Raw genomic sequence first — 16,765 nt, 5'->3', positions numbered from 1 at the left:
AGAACGATTCTATTTCCGCCAACATACATCCTCCGTAAGGATCGTGAAGATAAGAGAAATTAGGGTTCGTGCAGTGACATGTAGATAGTCGCTTTTTTTGCCGTGCGGTCTGAGGGGTCTTGTCACGGTTCACGCGGCTACCCCGTCGGACGTTCGAGTCCTCTGTCGGGCATGGGTGTGTGTGTTGTCCTTACCGTAAGTTAGTTTAAGTTATATTAAGTAGTGTATAAGCCTAGGGACCGATGACCTCAGCCGTTTGGTCCCATAGCCACTACCACAAATTTTCAAATTTCCATAGTCGCTTTTTTCCTTCGCTCCATTTGCGAGTGAACAGAAAAGGTACACTCCACCATACACCTTTTGAGGCTTGCATAGAATATGTGTACGGGTACAGGTAGATCTAGATATCTGAAGTGGCGAGAAAATGCACAAGCTAGGGTGAGCACGCTATCCCGGCTACGTGCCGTCATGTCAGAGCTCCCACACCTCGCTAAGAAGATAACAGACTGGATCATCAGCAAGCCCTCTTCCCAGTTTGCCTGCTACTTCATGTCATCTGCTGATGATGCCCATGCCACCCGGTCTCCTCATCCCGTCGATGGTTTCATTCCAAATTCCTGAATTGTCAGGTTTTTACAAAAACCGCATAACTGTTTGCAGGTGCTTTATTCGCAACTACCGATTTCACCCCCCCCCCCCCCCATGAACCATGGACCTTGCCGTTGGCGGGGAGGCTTGCGTGCCTCAGCGATACAGATAGCCGTACCGTACAACCACAACGGAGGGGTATCTGTTGAGAGCCCAGGCAAACGTGTGGTTCCTGAAGAGGGGCAGCAGCCATTTCAGTAGTTGCAAGGGCAACAGTCTGGATGATTGACTGATCTGGCCTTGTAACAATAACCAAAACGGCCTTGCTGTGCTGGTACTGCGAACGGCTGAAAGCAAGGGTAAACTACGGCCGTAATTTTTCCCGAGGGCATGCAGCTTTACTGTATGATTAAATGATGATGGCGTCCTCTTGGGTAAAATATTCCGGAGGTAAAATAGTCTCCCATTCGGATCTCCGGGCGGGGACTACTCAAGAGGATGTCGTTATCAGGAGAAATAAAACTGGCGTTCTACGGATCGGAGCGTGGAATGTCAGGTCCCTTAATCGGGTAGGTAGGTTAGAAAATTTGAAAAGGGAAATGGCTAGGCTAAAGTTAGATATAGTGGGAATTAGTGAAGTTCGGTGGCAGGAGGAACAAGACTTCTGGTCAGGTGACTACGGGGTTATAAACACAAAGTCAAATAGGGGTAATGCAGGAGTAGGTTTAATAATGAATAGGAAAATAGGAACGCGGGTAAGCTACTACAAACAGTTTAGTGAACGCATTTTTGTGGCCAAGATAGATACGAAGCCCATGCCTACTACAGTAGTACAGGTTTATATGCCAACTAGCTCTGCAGATGACGAAGAAATTGAAGAAATGTATGATGAAATAAAAGAAATTATTCAGATAGTGAAGGGAGACGAAAATTTAATAGTCATGGGTGACTGGAATTCGAGTGTAGGAAAAGGGAGAGAAGGAAACGTAGTAGGAGAATATGGATTGCGGCTAAGAAATGAAAGAGGAAGCCGCCTGGTAGAATTTTGCACAGAGCACAACTTAATCATAACTAACACTTGGTTTAAGAATCATGATAGAAGGTTGTATACATGGAAGAACCCTGGAGATACTAAAAGGTATCAGATAGATTATATAATGGTAAGACAGAGATTTAGGAACCAGGTTTTAAATTGTAAGACATTTCCAGGGGCAGATGTGGACTCTGACCACAATCTATTGGTTATGACCTGTAGATTAAAACTGAAGAAACTGCAAAAAGGTGGGAATTTAAGGAGATGGGACCTCGATAAACTGAAAGAACCAGAGGTTGTACAGAGTTTCAGGGAGAGCATAAGGGAACAATTGACAGGAATGGGGGAAAGAAATACAGTAGAAGAAGAATGGGTAGCTTTGAGGGATGAAGTAGTGAAGGCAGCAGAGGATCAAGTAGGTAAAAAGACGAGGGCTAGTAGAAATCCTTGGGTAACAGATGAAATATTGAATTTAATTGATGAAAGGAGAAAATATAAAAATGCAGTAAATGAAGCAGGCAAAACGGAATACAAACGTCTCAAAAATGAGATCGACAGGAAGTGCAAAATGGCTAAGCAGGGATGGCTAGAGGACAAATGTAAGGATGTAGACGCTTATCTCACTAGGGGTAAGATAGATACTGCCTACAGGAAAATTAAAGAGACCTTTGGAGATAAGAGAACCACTTGTATGAACATCAAGAGCTCAGATGGCAACCCAGTTCTAAACAAAGAAGGGAAAGCAGAAAGGTGGAAGGAGTATATAGAGGGTCTATACAAGGGCGAAGTACTTGAGGACAATATTATGGAAATGGAAGAGGATGTAGATGAAGATGAAATGGGAGATACGATACTGCGTGAAGAGTTTGACAGAGCACTGAAAGACCTGAGTCGAAACAAGGCCCCCGGAGTAGACAACATTCCATTGGAACTACTGACGGCCTTGGGAGAGCCAGTCCTGACAAAACTCTACCACCTGGTGAGCAAGATGTATGAAACAGGCGAAATACCCCCAGACTTCAAGAAGAATATAATAATTCCAATCCCAAAGAAAGCAGGTATTGACAGATGTGAGAATTACCGAACAATCAGTTTAATAAGCCACAGCTGCAAAATACTAACACGAATTCTTTACAGACGAATGGAAAAACTAGTAGAAGCCGACCTCGGGGAAGACCAGTTTGGATTCCGTAGAAATACTGGAACACGTGAGGCAAAACTGACCTTACGACTTATCTTAGAAGAAAGATTAAGGAAAGGCAAACCTACATTTCTAGCATTTGTAGACTTAGAGAAAGCTTTTGACAATGTTGACTGGAATACTCCCTTTCAAATTCCGAAGGTGCCAGGGCTAAAATACAGGGAGCGAAAGGCTATTTGCAATTTGTACAGGAACCAGATGACAGTTATAAGAGTCGAGGGACATGAAAGGGAAGCAGTGGTTGGGAAGGGACTGAGACAGGGTTGTAGCCTGTCCCCGATGCTATTCAATCTGTATATTGAGCAAGCAGTAAAGGAAACAAAAGAAAAATTCGGAGTAGGTATTAAAATCCATGGAGAAGAAATAAAAACTTTGAGGTTCGCCGATGACATTGTAATTCTGTCAGAGACAGCAAAGAACTTGGAAGAGCAGTTGAACGGAATGGATGGTGTCTTGAAGGGAGGATATAAGATGAACATCAACAAAAGCAAAACGAGGATAATGCAATGTAGTCGAATTAAGTCGGGTGATGTTGAGGGGATTAGATTAGGAAATGAGACACTTAAAGTAGTAAAGTAGTTTTGCTATTTGGGGAGCAAAATAACTGATGATGGTCGAAGTAGAGAGGATATAAAATGTAGACTGGCAATGGCAAGGAAAGCGTTTCTGAAGAAGAGAAATTTGTTAACATCGAGTATAGATTTAAGTATCAGGAAGTCGTTTCTGAAAATATTTGTATGGAGTGTAGCCATGTATGGAAGTGAAACATGGACGATAACTAATTCGGACAAGAAGAGAATAGAAGCTTTCGAAATATGGTGCTACAGAAGAATGCTGAAGATGAGATGGGTAGATCACATAACTAATGAGGAGGTACTGAATAGGATTGGGGAGAAGAGGAATTTGTGGCACAACTTGACAAGAAGAAGGGATCGGTTGATAGGACATGTTTTGAGGCATCAGGGGATCACCAATTTAGTATTGGAGGGCAGCGTGGAGGGTAAAAGTCGTAGGGGGAGACCAAGAGATGAATACACTAAGCAGATTCAGAAGGATGTAGGTTGCAGTAGGTACTGGGAGATGAAGAAGCTTGCACAGGATAGAGTAGCATGGAGAGCTGCATCAAACCAGTCTCAGGACTGAAGACCACAACAACAACAACCGATTTCACCTCAGTACATACACATCTTCTGGTTTATATAGTATGTAAATGTAACCATTATAAACCTGAAGCTGTGTCTATACTGAGGTGAAATCGGTAGTTGCGAATAAAGCTCCTTCATAAAACTATGTGGGTTTGGGAAACACCTCATCATTCTTGACTTTCTAATTGTTATAATTTTTATATTAATTTCCATAGTTGTTGAGTGTCGAGTGTGTTTTTTTTCACCTGTTGTTTTGATTTCCCGTATAATAAGATTGGCGTATCACATGTGTAGCTGTATTTTCGCAGATTAAAATGTATAATAACACGCAAATATAAGAAGTAAACGTAACAGTGAAATAAATCTATTCTCTGGTGTGATTAGAAACGTCACATCGCCGCAGTCAATAATTTGCAGCAATCTAATCAGCTACATTTTTTCTCCATCAAAATCACTGCAAGACTGTCACAAGTGTAGAAAATTCAGTCATCTTTTGGGTCTGCATGCAGCGCAGTTTTATTTCCTATTCCTGTATTTTGGCTGATGACCGTAAAGTCAGCTTGAGTCGATGCAGACTTAAAACGTCTTGCCACGATGTTGGATGCGCATGCATCGGAGATTTCGGCGAGCGTCAGTCACAGATAAAACTTCATGCGTCTGGGAATAAAACCTAGGAACCACTGAGTCAGCATATCCACAGTGCTTACGAGTCATGTGATTAATATTTAAACTCAACCGAGACGACTGTTTCCAGCTCGACAGATCGTGGAGACCGCTCATTTCACGCCTGCTCTCTCAGAGGAATTATTGTTCTGTCTTCGCTGCCTGTCATTCTGACACAAGCCACTACGTTTAATAATTAATGACGTAATATGTAGGCACTGTGTGTTTGCTGACCAGTGCTTACTATGTTTGACACTTAGAAGTGTCAAATTTCATCTATGACTGATGCTGTTATTGCCATCTGCCATATCTCTGGTGCATGCACATTTACTCCTTACGTTTTGAAGTCACCTTGAAGATGGCTGTACTGTTGTCAGTCGAAATGCCAGAAAAAGAAGTAATACTGTACCACCTGCTTGTCCGAAAGATTATGGAATATCTCATATTAAATGACCCTTGGATTGTCACCCGTGGAGAGTGAAATGAGACGTCAGGAGGACAGTAGATCAATTAATTTCTTTATTCCGGCTGTAGTACATTAGGAGCAGCTTGATGGAGACGTCCACTTGCCTCTCATGCAAAATAATAGACGTCCAGCATTCCTGACAGCGCAGAGAGCGTGGCAGAGCGTGGCATCGCTCGAATACCATTGTCAGCGATGTTTCCGGCCGTGACCATGATGGCAGCGCGGCGGCGCGGCTGACGATGGCCGTGAACTTCCTACAGCAAGGGGGCAGCTCCCTTGTGCCGCAGGGCAGGCTGCCCTGTCTCGTGGTCAAATAGCAGACCCTGTACTGCATTCCGGGATTTTGCATCGGATGTCACAGGCTTGTGGTGTAGACTATGATAATGAGGCGAGAATGATTTAGTACATGAATGGCTGAGTATTTATATGCTCCAGATTACGTTCGTTTAGGGCTCTAGGCAGGTACTCTAAACACTTTCATGGTGGCAATTGAAGAGGGTTTCCGTCCTTCCGCTACCATATTGCAGCGTTAGCTGTTGTTATACCATGCCCAGCTGGCTCCGCTTCGCAACGCCAGACGGCTATGTTTTGTGAACCGTGGTAAAAAAATTGCTGTTTTGAAGAGCGCGTCGCAGCGCGTTGTGTGAAGCAGTCGCCCTCCGTTTCTGGCGGTAGCGCAGCTGTGGTGATCACAGCTTTTGGTGTCTCGCTCTGGTGGGAAAGCGGAAAGGTTGCCTGTTCACGTGCGCCCTTAGGCGCTATCAGCTCGGCGGTGTACCACCTCTCCCTATATCCTCCACCGCACTGACACTCCTGGTCCTCGTGTGCAGGGTGGAGTCGCGATTGGCCACCTTAATCATATCCCCGTCCGGCCACAACCTCTTCTCAATGACCCCACTGAACACCTTATCCTCAGCGTCTTCTTCCCCTCCCTCACCATTACCTGTGCCACCATCTATGTCCGCTCCACTGCTCCTCTTCCTTATGACTTCATCTCGCACATTGACCGCACCTTCTCCACCTATGTGATTACCGCCGACCTCAACATCCTTAGCCGCACTCCTGCCGCCCTTCGGTGGTGGCATCAGTTCCTGTCCACGATCCAAGGTGACCTTGTTCCCCTTCCCCAGCACACCCGACCCGAAAGTGACACCACCCCCCATGATGTCATTGCCTCCGCCAACCTCCTTGGGCGTATCGCTGTCGCCGTCCTTGACCCCACAGGTAGCGATCACCTCCCTGTCCTTCTCACCATAACGTCCGCTCACTGCCCCCCTCCGGTTCCGCACCCTGCACCCCCTCCCAAGGTCGTCCATGACTATCACTGTGCCAACTGGGATGCCTACCAGGACTCCATCTCCACCCAGGTCGAAAGCCACCTTCTTACCTATCGCCATCCTGACGACATCGTCCACGCCTCGTCCTTCCTTCAGAAGGTAATTACTGACGCCGTGGAGGCTCATGTTCCTACTAAAACCATCTACCCACACCATCCCACAGGCTGTCCTCCTCCTCCGTGAATCCCGCCGCCTCTATCGCTCCTTCCTGCGCATTCGTGACAGGGATACACTCCAACGCCACCGGCAAATACAGCGACACGTACGGAACCTTATTACAGCAACGAAACGCCGAGACTGGCGCCAGAACGGCACACAACTCAACGCCACCCTCCCTATCAACTCCTCCAAGTACTGGTCCGCCTTCCATCGCCTTACTGGTTCCCTTTCCGCTCCCCACTACCCCCTTCTCCATAACGATCGCCCCCTTCCTGACAAGCTCAGTAAGGCCAACCACTTCGCTTCCCACCTTTCCGAGGTCTTCTCCATCCCCGATGATCCCCACTTTGATTATTCTCTTTTCCCCTCCATCATGGAATGTGCCGATACCTCGGTCGCTCCACTTGCTCCTCGTCTCCAGTACTTGGGTCAGTTGCCCCCCTCTGACATAAACACTCCCATCACAGCACAAGACATTAAACTTATCCTCCAGTCCAAATGCAACACGGCCCCTGAACACGACTGTGTCACCTACTGCCACCTTTGAGAAAGCCCCTATTCCTTCCTGACTGTCCTCGCCCATCTCTATAATGTCATCCTCTCTACTGGCTTCTACCCTGACCTATGGAAGACGTCCCGCATCCTCTTATTCCTCAAACCCAACAAACCCCCTTCTGCCGCATCTTCCTATCATCCCATCTGCCTCACCCTCATCTTCAGTAAGGTCTTTGAATCCATCCTCTCCCACCGTATCCATCAGCACCTTACTCAACACCACCTCCTCCCCCTTGCCCAGTGTGGCTTCCGACCCTCCTTCTCTGCTGAAGACCAACTCCTAAACCTCGTTCACCTTCTCTCCCTCCAGCTCAACTCCCATCGCTCAGCTATTTTTGTTTCCCTTGACCTCCAAAATGCCTATGACCGTGTATGGCATCCCAGTCTCCTCTTTAAACTCCAAACCTACGCCCTGCCTATCAATTTTGTCCATCTGGTCACTTCCTTCCTCTCGCACCGTCCTTCCTATGTCACCCTCCACAGCAACAACTCTCGTATCTTTTATGCCACAGCTGGCGTCCCCCAGGGTTCTGTCCTCTCCCCTCTCCTTTATCTCTTGTATACGGCTGATATGCCCAAGCCACCCCCTCCAGTCCACCTTCTCCAGTATGCTGATGACACAGCCTTCCTGGCTCTCTATCCTACCCTTCAACAGTCCCAACATACCCTCCAAACCCACCTTAACCAGTTCACCACTTGGTGTAACCAGTGGTTCCTCTGTCTCAACCCCTCCAAAACCCAGGCAATCATCATAGGCCGCACCACTCGCTCCTTTCGCCTCCATGCTTTCTACCTTACCCTTTATGGTCGTTCCATCAAGCTCACCCCCACCCTGAGATACCTTGGCCTCACCCTCGACCGACACCTCACCTGGACCCCTCATCTCCAGACCGTCCAGCAGAAAGCCCATTCCTGCCTCCGCCTTCTGAAACTCCTGTCTGGCCGGACATTGGGATTGCATCCTTCTACCATCCCCCACACCTACAAATCCCTCATCCATCCTATCCTCTGTTATGCCAGCGTTGCCTGGATCTCCACCCCCACCCGCTTTTATAAGGCCCTCCAAATCCTTGAACGCCATGCGCTCCACCTTGCCTTCCATATGTGCCTTCCTTCCCCCCACACGGCTCCTGTATGAACTGATCCCCTTCCCCCACCTCCTCCTGTTCCCCCAAAATCTCTGCATCCTTTACATTGTCCGCAGGCTTGATCCCCCCCACCCTCTGGTTTCCTCCTTCCTCTCCACCCCCCGCCTGCTGCCGTGCCTCTATCGCTGTATCCCTCCCTCTCTCCACCTCCACACCCTCCATCTTCTTCATCAGGGCAATTTCCAGCGCCTCCCCCTCCCAGATGACGAACTTCGCTGTGACATCTACCCTTCCTTCCAACTGTAACCTGGCCTTGTCCCCCCCCCCCTCCCCAGGGCACCCTTTTTCCTCTCCCCTCCTTCTCCCAGAGCGGATTTTCCTCCTTCCCCCCTCCCTGAGACCCTGCACCCCATACTTGCCTCTTTCCTTCCCCTATCCCTCCCTACCCGGCCCTCTTCAGCGAGCCCCCCGCCCATCTCCCCTCTTTCTTCCCCTCTCCCCCTCTCCCTCCCTCCCTTCTTCCGGTCTCCCTCATCTCCTTGCGCCTGGCAGATCCTCCGTTTTAATCATCGTCAATGTGCCACATCATTGTTGTGTTTAGTGCTGCTTCTCCTGTGCGTCAAGAGGTGTGATTTTAATTGTGTACTGCCTTGAGGTTCGCCGTCAGTGTTTGTTATATGCTATGCCATCCGTCAATACTTTTTATACTCCAGTCATACTGTGCCTTGCGTTCTTTTAATTGTCGCAGTGTGTGGCTTTTGTGTGCGCTACGTTTAAACAGTTTTTTTATCTCCATTTTACAGTCACCCCTTTTTTTGTCTATTGCCTTCCATGATGTTCCTCCTTTTTTATATCTATGCTCACCATATTCTCTCCTTTGTTATTTTTAAATGTCTTCTATTGTTTTTTCTATGTCTTTCGGCTGAAGAGCAGCGCATATGCCGCTGCCAGCCCGCCCCTATGGGGAATTGAAATACAATCAAGAAAAAAAAACTCGGCGGTGTCAGTCGGAGTGAGGCTAGGTCAGTCTCGCGTCACCAGTTGCTAGTCTCTCTCTCTCTTTTGCATTTGTGCTGCAGTTAGTGTCTGTCTGTCGTCGGAGTGCTAGTATGTCTGTCCTTTCGATCAACTTTAAGGTCAGTAAATGAGAGTCTTGCCACTCCGCCAGTAACAGGACTCAGCTAGTGGTCGCGCGGCCGGTGCTGAGTTCCTGCATCTGAGTCTGCGTAGGCCGCCAGTCTGCTCGAGTTGCTCGGGCAACGGTCATTGGCAGTTGGATCGGCCGGTTGGTCGGTCGCGCACTGAGGCACGAGATGAGTTGTCCGCCTTGAGCGTCGGCGCATGTGAGGTTCCCACCTGAGTCCAGTGGGCAGCGCCGTATAGAAAGGGGTAGTGACTTCGCGGTTCACACGAGAGCAACAGGAGCGAAACCACGACATCGGACTGGCCGGGGGGAGCTGCAACGCCGTGTGTCGGGAGATCGGCGCGCCTTCCTGCGTCCGTTGAAGCGGCTGGCAGCGGACGGTTCGGGAGAGCGTTTTGGGGGTGCTGCGCCAGGTCTTCGCCAGACATCGCAGTTTATTAGAAGTTAAGTGGTTGAAGATATGTTGTTTCATTTACTTGTTAAATTGGACGAATTTATAGAATTAAGGTAAAGGTCGAATTCCTGAAATATGTTTTTATCTTGCCTATCATCTTGCGAGGCGATATATGTGTAATATAGAGCATGTTGTACATTTTATGTAAGTCTGAATTTCATGGGTTTTATTTAAATAGTCATTTTTATCAAGTTGCCACCCTTCCACCGTAAGAGCCCTTTTAAAAACAAATTGCACTTTCGGTGGCAAATAATTTCTTAGTATGAGTGTTTGTACCATTTCCATCCCTCTTACAGGGTGCATAGTTAATGTGTTTGTGTGAGTTGTTAAAATTTTTAGTTTAAAGTAATCTGATGTGTTACAGATTTGCACCAGTGTAGTTTCTCAGAGGTCGTTGTGAGCGGTCGTGACTTTTCCATCAGTTACTTCCTGGCAACTGCTTCTACGCTCACTTAGTGTGATTAAATATGTTAATGTTCTTGGTGAATCGCGAGTAAATAAAGTAAATTCTTTAAGAAAATATTTTGAAAGTCAAGTTACAGTTCATTTTGCTTTGCAGTTCATAACACTCTCGTTCGCTTGCAGCTGGTTCTGCTGTTAACTCACTTTTTTCGACCGAATACGATCGATACACTACGCTCACACGCGATTACGATTTGACTGCTACCCTACGCTTGCCTTGTAAGCTGATAATGTGTGAGTCCCCCACAGTGTTCTGCGTGAAACAGTTCCTGCAAGTCCGTCTGACTTTCGTTGTGTCCACTCTTGTATGCAGCGTCGCCTACATCGTGTCCTTCACAACTGGCGATTCCAGCTGGCCCGGTGCTTGTTGCAGGTGGTGGTACGAGTCCGGGACGCCGGTGGCTTCTTCTGGCCGCGTGTGGGCGGCGCAGGAGGCGCTGCACATCCTGGGGGCGCGGCCGGAGGACGCCGGCAGGTGGGAGTGTCGTGTGCACAACGCCTTCGGGGAACAGCGGGTGCACGCCTCGCTGCAGGTCACCGCGCCGCTCGCCGTACACGTCACGCCACACCTGCTGGTAAGGCACACCGTGACGTCTTCTACCTACATACACATATCCCTAGAAAAGTATTTTTATCATCACCCTGTAGTGATGTGGGTGATTTCAGTGTAGTGATATTAATACATCCGCCGTCCGCGGATAGGAAAATCTCAGAGTGTGAGTTGTAGCGTTTTTATTTAAACTAAAGTCTTTCTTCAAAATTTCCAAACAATATTCGTGAGGTAGGACTGATCCTCCAGCGTTTTTATTTAAACTAAAGTCTTTCTTCAAAATTTCCAAACAATATTCGTGAGGTAGGACTGATCCTCCAAACCTACCAATAACTAAATCAGAGATGCTTCCGGACATAAACTGTCTGTAGTAACCGTACAACTTCACCAAAGTGAAGCCTCCTGCGACGCCCACACGCGGCCAGAAGAAGCCACCGGCGTCCCGGACTCGTACCACCACCTGCAACAAGCACCGGGCCAGCTGGAATCGCCAGTTGTGAAGGACACGAAAGTATACAGAGAAGTTGCAGCATTAGAAAATTGTAGCGAAATGCAGGAAGATCTGCAGCGGATAGGCACTTGGTGCAGGCAGTGGCAACTGACCTTTAACATAGACAAATGTAATGTATAGCGAATACATAGAAAGAAGGATCCTTCATTGAATGATTATATGATAGCGGAACAAACACTGGTAGCAGTTACTTCTGTAAAATATCTGGGAGTATGCGTGCGGAACGATTTGAAGTGGAATGATCATATAAAATTAATTGTTGGTAAGGCAGGTACCAGTTTGAGATTCATTGGGAGAGTTCTTAGAAAATGTAGTCCATCAACAAAGGAGCTGGCTTACAAAACACTCGTTCGACCTATACTTGAGTATTGCTCATCAATGTGGGATCCGTACCAGATCGGGTTGACGGAGGACATAGAGAAGATCCAAAGAAGAGCGGCGCGTTTCGTCACAAGGTTATTTGGTAACCGTGATAGTGTTACGGAGGTGTTTAACAAACTCAAGTGGCAGACTCTGCAAGAGAGGCGCTCTGCATCGCGGTGTAGCTTGCTCGCCAGGTTTCGAGAGGGTGCGTTTCTGGATGAGGTATCGAATATATTGCTTCCCCCTACTTATACCTCCCGAGGAGATCACGAATGTAAAATTAGAGAGATTAGAGCGCGCACGGAGGCTTTCAGACAGTCGTTCTTCCCGCGAACCATACGCGACTGGAACAGGAAAGGGAGGTAATGACAGTGGCACGTAAAGTGCCCTCCGCCACGCACTGTTGGTTGGCTTGCGGAGTATAAATGTAGATGTAGATGTAGAAACCGAGCCCCGGGCGTTTCGTGAAGAGCGGCGCGGAGTCCACGTTGCCGTCACGTGAGTCCGAGGACGAGTAGAGGCCCTGGGAGGATGGCTCCGGTACGCTGCCGGCCGTGGATGATGCGGCGGCTACGATGATACCATTGGGCTCGCTCGGCATGAACTACCTCTTCAGGTTTTTTTCTTTTTTTTTTCTTTATTGAATTTCAATTCCCCCCGAAGGGGGCGGGCTGGCAGCAGCTTAGTATGCCGCACTTCAGCCCACAGACTTTGTTAAAAAGATGAAGAGAATAAATAATAAAAACTGGCGATAAAGTCGGAGACTTAAAGAGTAACATGGCGAAAAAAAATCGTGAAACTTAAAACAAAGAACAGAGGGATGATGATGCTAATAAAATACATACGAAGCAGACAGGTAGAACAATAGACAGACAATTAAAAAAAACCACGGCGACAGTCTGGTTTCTGTTCGCAAAAGACATAAAATTCACACCTAGCGACAGCATGGTTTCTGTTCGCAACACTAGAAAGACGAACAACACTGAACAGTCACTGGAACACTGCACTAAAAAGTTGGCAAATGTGACATACCACAGCCGAGAGCACGTGGGGGGAAACTAGACAGATCATGGGAAATTAAAAAGGGGGGAAAAGGAGGAAAAGAGAAGGGGGAGGCGGGAAAAGAGCGGATGGAGGATGAGAACCCATAAGAGGGGTGGGGGGTGCTGGGCAGACGCGACAGGGAGTGGGGAAGGCAAAGGAGGGGAATACAAAAGGACCTCTTCAGGCTCCTGCGCCAACCTAAATACTGCTTGGCACATGGTTATGGCTGGCTCTATTTGCAGTCACGTGTCGAGCGGAAGGAAAGAGGTCCGCGGCTGTAGCGACCTCTTGCGGCGCCGTGGACGCCTCCTGGTGGTCTCTGGGAAGCGTCTATGTTTCCGGGACGACCGGCCAGGCTGACCCCTACTCGGTCCGGCGCCCGCTGTACCGGTCTGCTTCACGGGAAGCGAGAGTTGCAGGCGCTTAGTCTGGACACAGTAGATATTTTGTGTTCCACATGCATCGGTACTAAGTCATTTACTATTCTTACTGTCGCTACAGCATGTTAATGAAATGATTGCTGATCTGCCTCATTCCAACCATCACGGACACAAGTTGCGTTCAGTTTCTAAGGTTTCTGATTCTCTTTCTCAGAACTAGAAGTAGCTAAAAATAAGCAATTTTGCTTAAAACGCATAGGCAGTACTTGTGTATGTGTGACACAGATGGCAGCGTTGTGCAGCACACAATGACTGCGTAGAGAGAGAGAGAGAGAATTATTTTGATAGCTGTTTTCATAACAAGAACGGCGAGTAGTCGTTCGTTTTGCAAACTTACACGTTGTGTCACTAACTGAAATTCGTGAGTGTGACAGTTCAAAAGAGGTCACACAGTCGTGTGACGATGAACCAAAACAATCGTTGCCTCGTACCACCCACTGAATATCAGTAGTTTTTCTTATGCATTACAAGGTATTAGTGCTGCAGACTTATTCGAAATCTGTTCATAATTTTTTTATACTATGCTGTTGATGAGCTTCCGTATAAGTAATTATGTTTAGTGCCCGCTCCCTGTACAATGACTGTCACGTTCTACGTTTCACTGCAGACGTGATTTGTCGCTCCCTGTCCAAAAGGGATGGTCAACTGCGTGGTTTGAGACCTGTTGCAATATCACTTTCACTTATTACGCACGTATCGTCCTCACTGTACTCCCCATGAACATTGTCCGCACAGTCGAGCACCACACATTCCACTGACTCATTTTGCAGAAATACTAATATTTCATCTGCCACTCTGCGAAATTCCTTGGGTTCCTTTCTGATGAAATGTCAACACTGGTTGCAAAAGTGGGAGTATCTCCTTGATACAACAAGTTTATCTGCCGCTGTGGAGAAGCAGCAACATTCGGTTGCTGGGTGTAGGGCCACCCAATTGACAACATGAAGTGCTCTCACAGTGTGGAATCTGTGTCTCTTGTGCATGTTTCTGATGTTTATTAATATATTAAAAACTAAAAACCCGCCTCGATTGCGAAAAAAGCACCTAGTGTTAAGTGTTACCCCAGGTTTCAAATGGTTCAAATGGCTCTGAGCACTATGGGACTCAACTTATGAGGTCATCAGTCCCCTAGAACTTAGAACTAGTTAAACCTAACTAACCTAAGGACATCACAAACATCCATGCCCGAGGCAGGATTCGAACCTGCGACCGTCGCGGTCTTGCAGTTCCAGACTGCAGCGCCTTTTACCGCACGGACACTTCGGCCGGCTTACCCCAGGTTTCGGCGTAGATAACTACACCTTCTTCAGAACAACAATAAAACTCACAAGTGCCTAAGAAGACCTTAGTCAATGATTAAAAGAACACCACAGCTATACATTTATAAACGAAAAAGAAAAGGAAAACACAAACAGTACATATGTACAAAGTCAAAACCACTACTTAACGCCAGCCGGAGTGGCCGAGCGGTTCTAGGCGCGTCAGTCTGGAACCGCGCGACCGCTACGATCGCAGGTTCGAATCCTGCTTCGGGCATGGATGTGTGTGGTGTCCTTACGTTAGTTAGGTTTAAGTAGTTCTAAGTTCTAGGGGACTGATGACATCAGATGTTAAGTCCCATAGTGCTCAGAGCCATTTGAACCATTTTGAACTACTTAACTTAATGGCGTACGCTCCACCTCACACCGGCCTATGTTCGATGGGCCATGACCCGCCATAGACTGCAGCTATAAATGGTCGCTCACTTACAAGCCTGACCCACTAACTATGCACATGCGAAAGACAAGGGAAGTTACTTGAATGCGCATGCGAATAGGAATACGAGAAAGTTTATACATGGGTCGGGGCTAAATAGCCCATATATTCCCAACCGTGGATCAACGTATATTAAAAAATGGAATGGATAGAACAAGAGACGAGCTAAATAGAAGATGAAACCTAAAAATAACCGCACACGGTTGCTTATGCCAGTAAAGAAACTTATATATGAAGCTACCTATGACAACAGGAGGAACTCTTAAAAACTATACCTAAAGCCAGTAGTTAGCCTGGGGCGGGGGGGGGGGGGGGGGGGAGGCTGAAGGGACATAATCTAAAGACGTCGTGGTAATATAGGGATAAAACGTGAGGTGTTCAACGGGCTAAAATCACCTTCATCGTAAAAGGAAAATGAGGATAAAAAGAAAGAAGATGAACAGCTTGACCAACCGCGCTCGCCAATCAGCGCGCGCATGTGTTAATCCCCAGACCATCAGATTTAGAAGTATGAAGAACAAAGTAAAGGCGCGAAACCTTCAAAAAAATTTCTAGTTCTTAGTAGGAGTTGGTCGTTAAGGATATTGTCTTTAACATGTTGCAGATGCTTAAAGATCTGCATTTCTTCCAAACATCAAGTTTTAAGCCCTTAACCTCGGCAGGAACTAACTCGATATTAACTGGAGGGCTCGGCGCATGAGCCGTTTGCACAAGGTGTTCCGCATAAGCAGAGCCCTTAGTACCGTCACCGCTTCTAGTAGGAATATGCTCTTTATACCTGAGACCCAGAGCTCGCCCCGTTTGCCCGATGTAAAATTTTGAACAATCCCCGCATGTAATTTTATATACTCCTGATTGGGATAAGAGCGATAAACTTTCCCAATCAGGCGGGTTCTTAGTTTTTAATATATTAACCAACGATTGCTGACGGGCTGCGATGTTGAAGGTTCTGAAGTTTCTAATGTTTTGCTTTTATGGTATTCTGTCCGAAGACGGCTTTGATGCAGCTCTCCACGCTACTCTATTCTGTACAAGCCTCTTCATCTCCAAATAACTACTGCAAGCAATACCCGTTTGAACCTGCTTACTCTATTCATCTCTTGCTTTCCCTCCACAATTTTTATCGTCCCACTTCCTTCCACTACCAAATTTATAATTCCTTCGTGTCTCAGGGTATACCCTATTAACCGATAACTTATTTCAGTAAAATTGTACCATAAATTTCTTTCTCCGCAGTTCGAATTGGTACCTCCTCATTAGTTACTAGATCTACCCATCTAATTTTTGGTACTCTTCTGTAGCATCACATTTCAAAATCGTGTATTCTGTTCTTCACTTAACTGCTCATAGTCCACGTTTCCCTTCTGTACAAGACTACACTCCGTGCATATATCTTCAGAAAAGACTTGCTAAAATTTAAATTAGATGTTAACAAATTCTTGTTTTCAGGAATGTTTTTCGTGCTTTATCGACTCTGCATTTTATGTCCTCTAGACTTAGACAATGTCTAAGTAGTAAAAGACATCTATTCCTTTCAGTGTCTCTTTTCCTAATCTAATTTCTCAAGCATCACATGATTTAATTCAACTATTTTCCATTACCCTTGTTTTAATTTTGGTGATTCTCAGCTTGTAACCTGTTGCAACGTACCATCCATCCCACTGAACTGTTCTTTCAAGTCCTTTGCTCTGCCTGACAGAAATACAAGATCATCGCAAATCTCAAAGTTTTTATTTCTTCCGCCTCAACTCTATTTCCCTCCATTTCAAGATAAGCCCAGCTTATGTATTGACAGATTGTGAACTTA

General features: G+C 46.8%; 1 protein-coding gene across 1 annotated transcript in view; it reads left to right on the top strand.

Moving 5' to 3' along the window:
- LOC126251767 (Down syndrome cell adhesion molecule-like protein Dscam2) overlaps positions 1 to 16,765 on the top strand; it is a gene marked incomplete at its 5' end in the record, with an annotated part of 377,821 nt that overhangs the window by 151,851 nt on the left and 209,205 nt on the right. The window contains one exon of the mRNA XM_049952392.1: positions 10,690 to 10,870. Coding sequence (XP_049808349.1) covers positions 10,690 to 10,870 — 181 coding nt within the window. The remainder of the gene's footprint in view (positions 1 to 10,689; positions 10,871 to 16,765) is intronic.

This window comes from Schistocerca nitens, chromosome 1 (genome assembly GCF_023898315.1).
Source record: "Schistocerca nitens isolate TAMUIC-IGC-003100 chromosome 1, iqSchNite1.1, whole genome shotgun sequence".
Classification (NCBI taxonomy): Eukaryota; Metazoa; Arthropoda; class Insecta; order Orthoptera; family Acrididae; genus Schistocerca; species Schistocerca nitens.
Note: the sequence above shows the minus strand (reverse complement) of the source record. Positions and strands in the feature narration are given on the sequence as shown.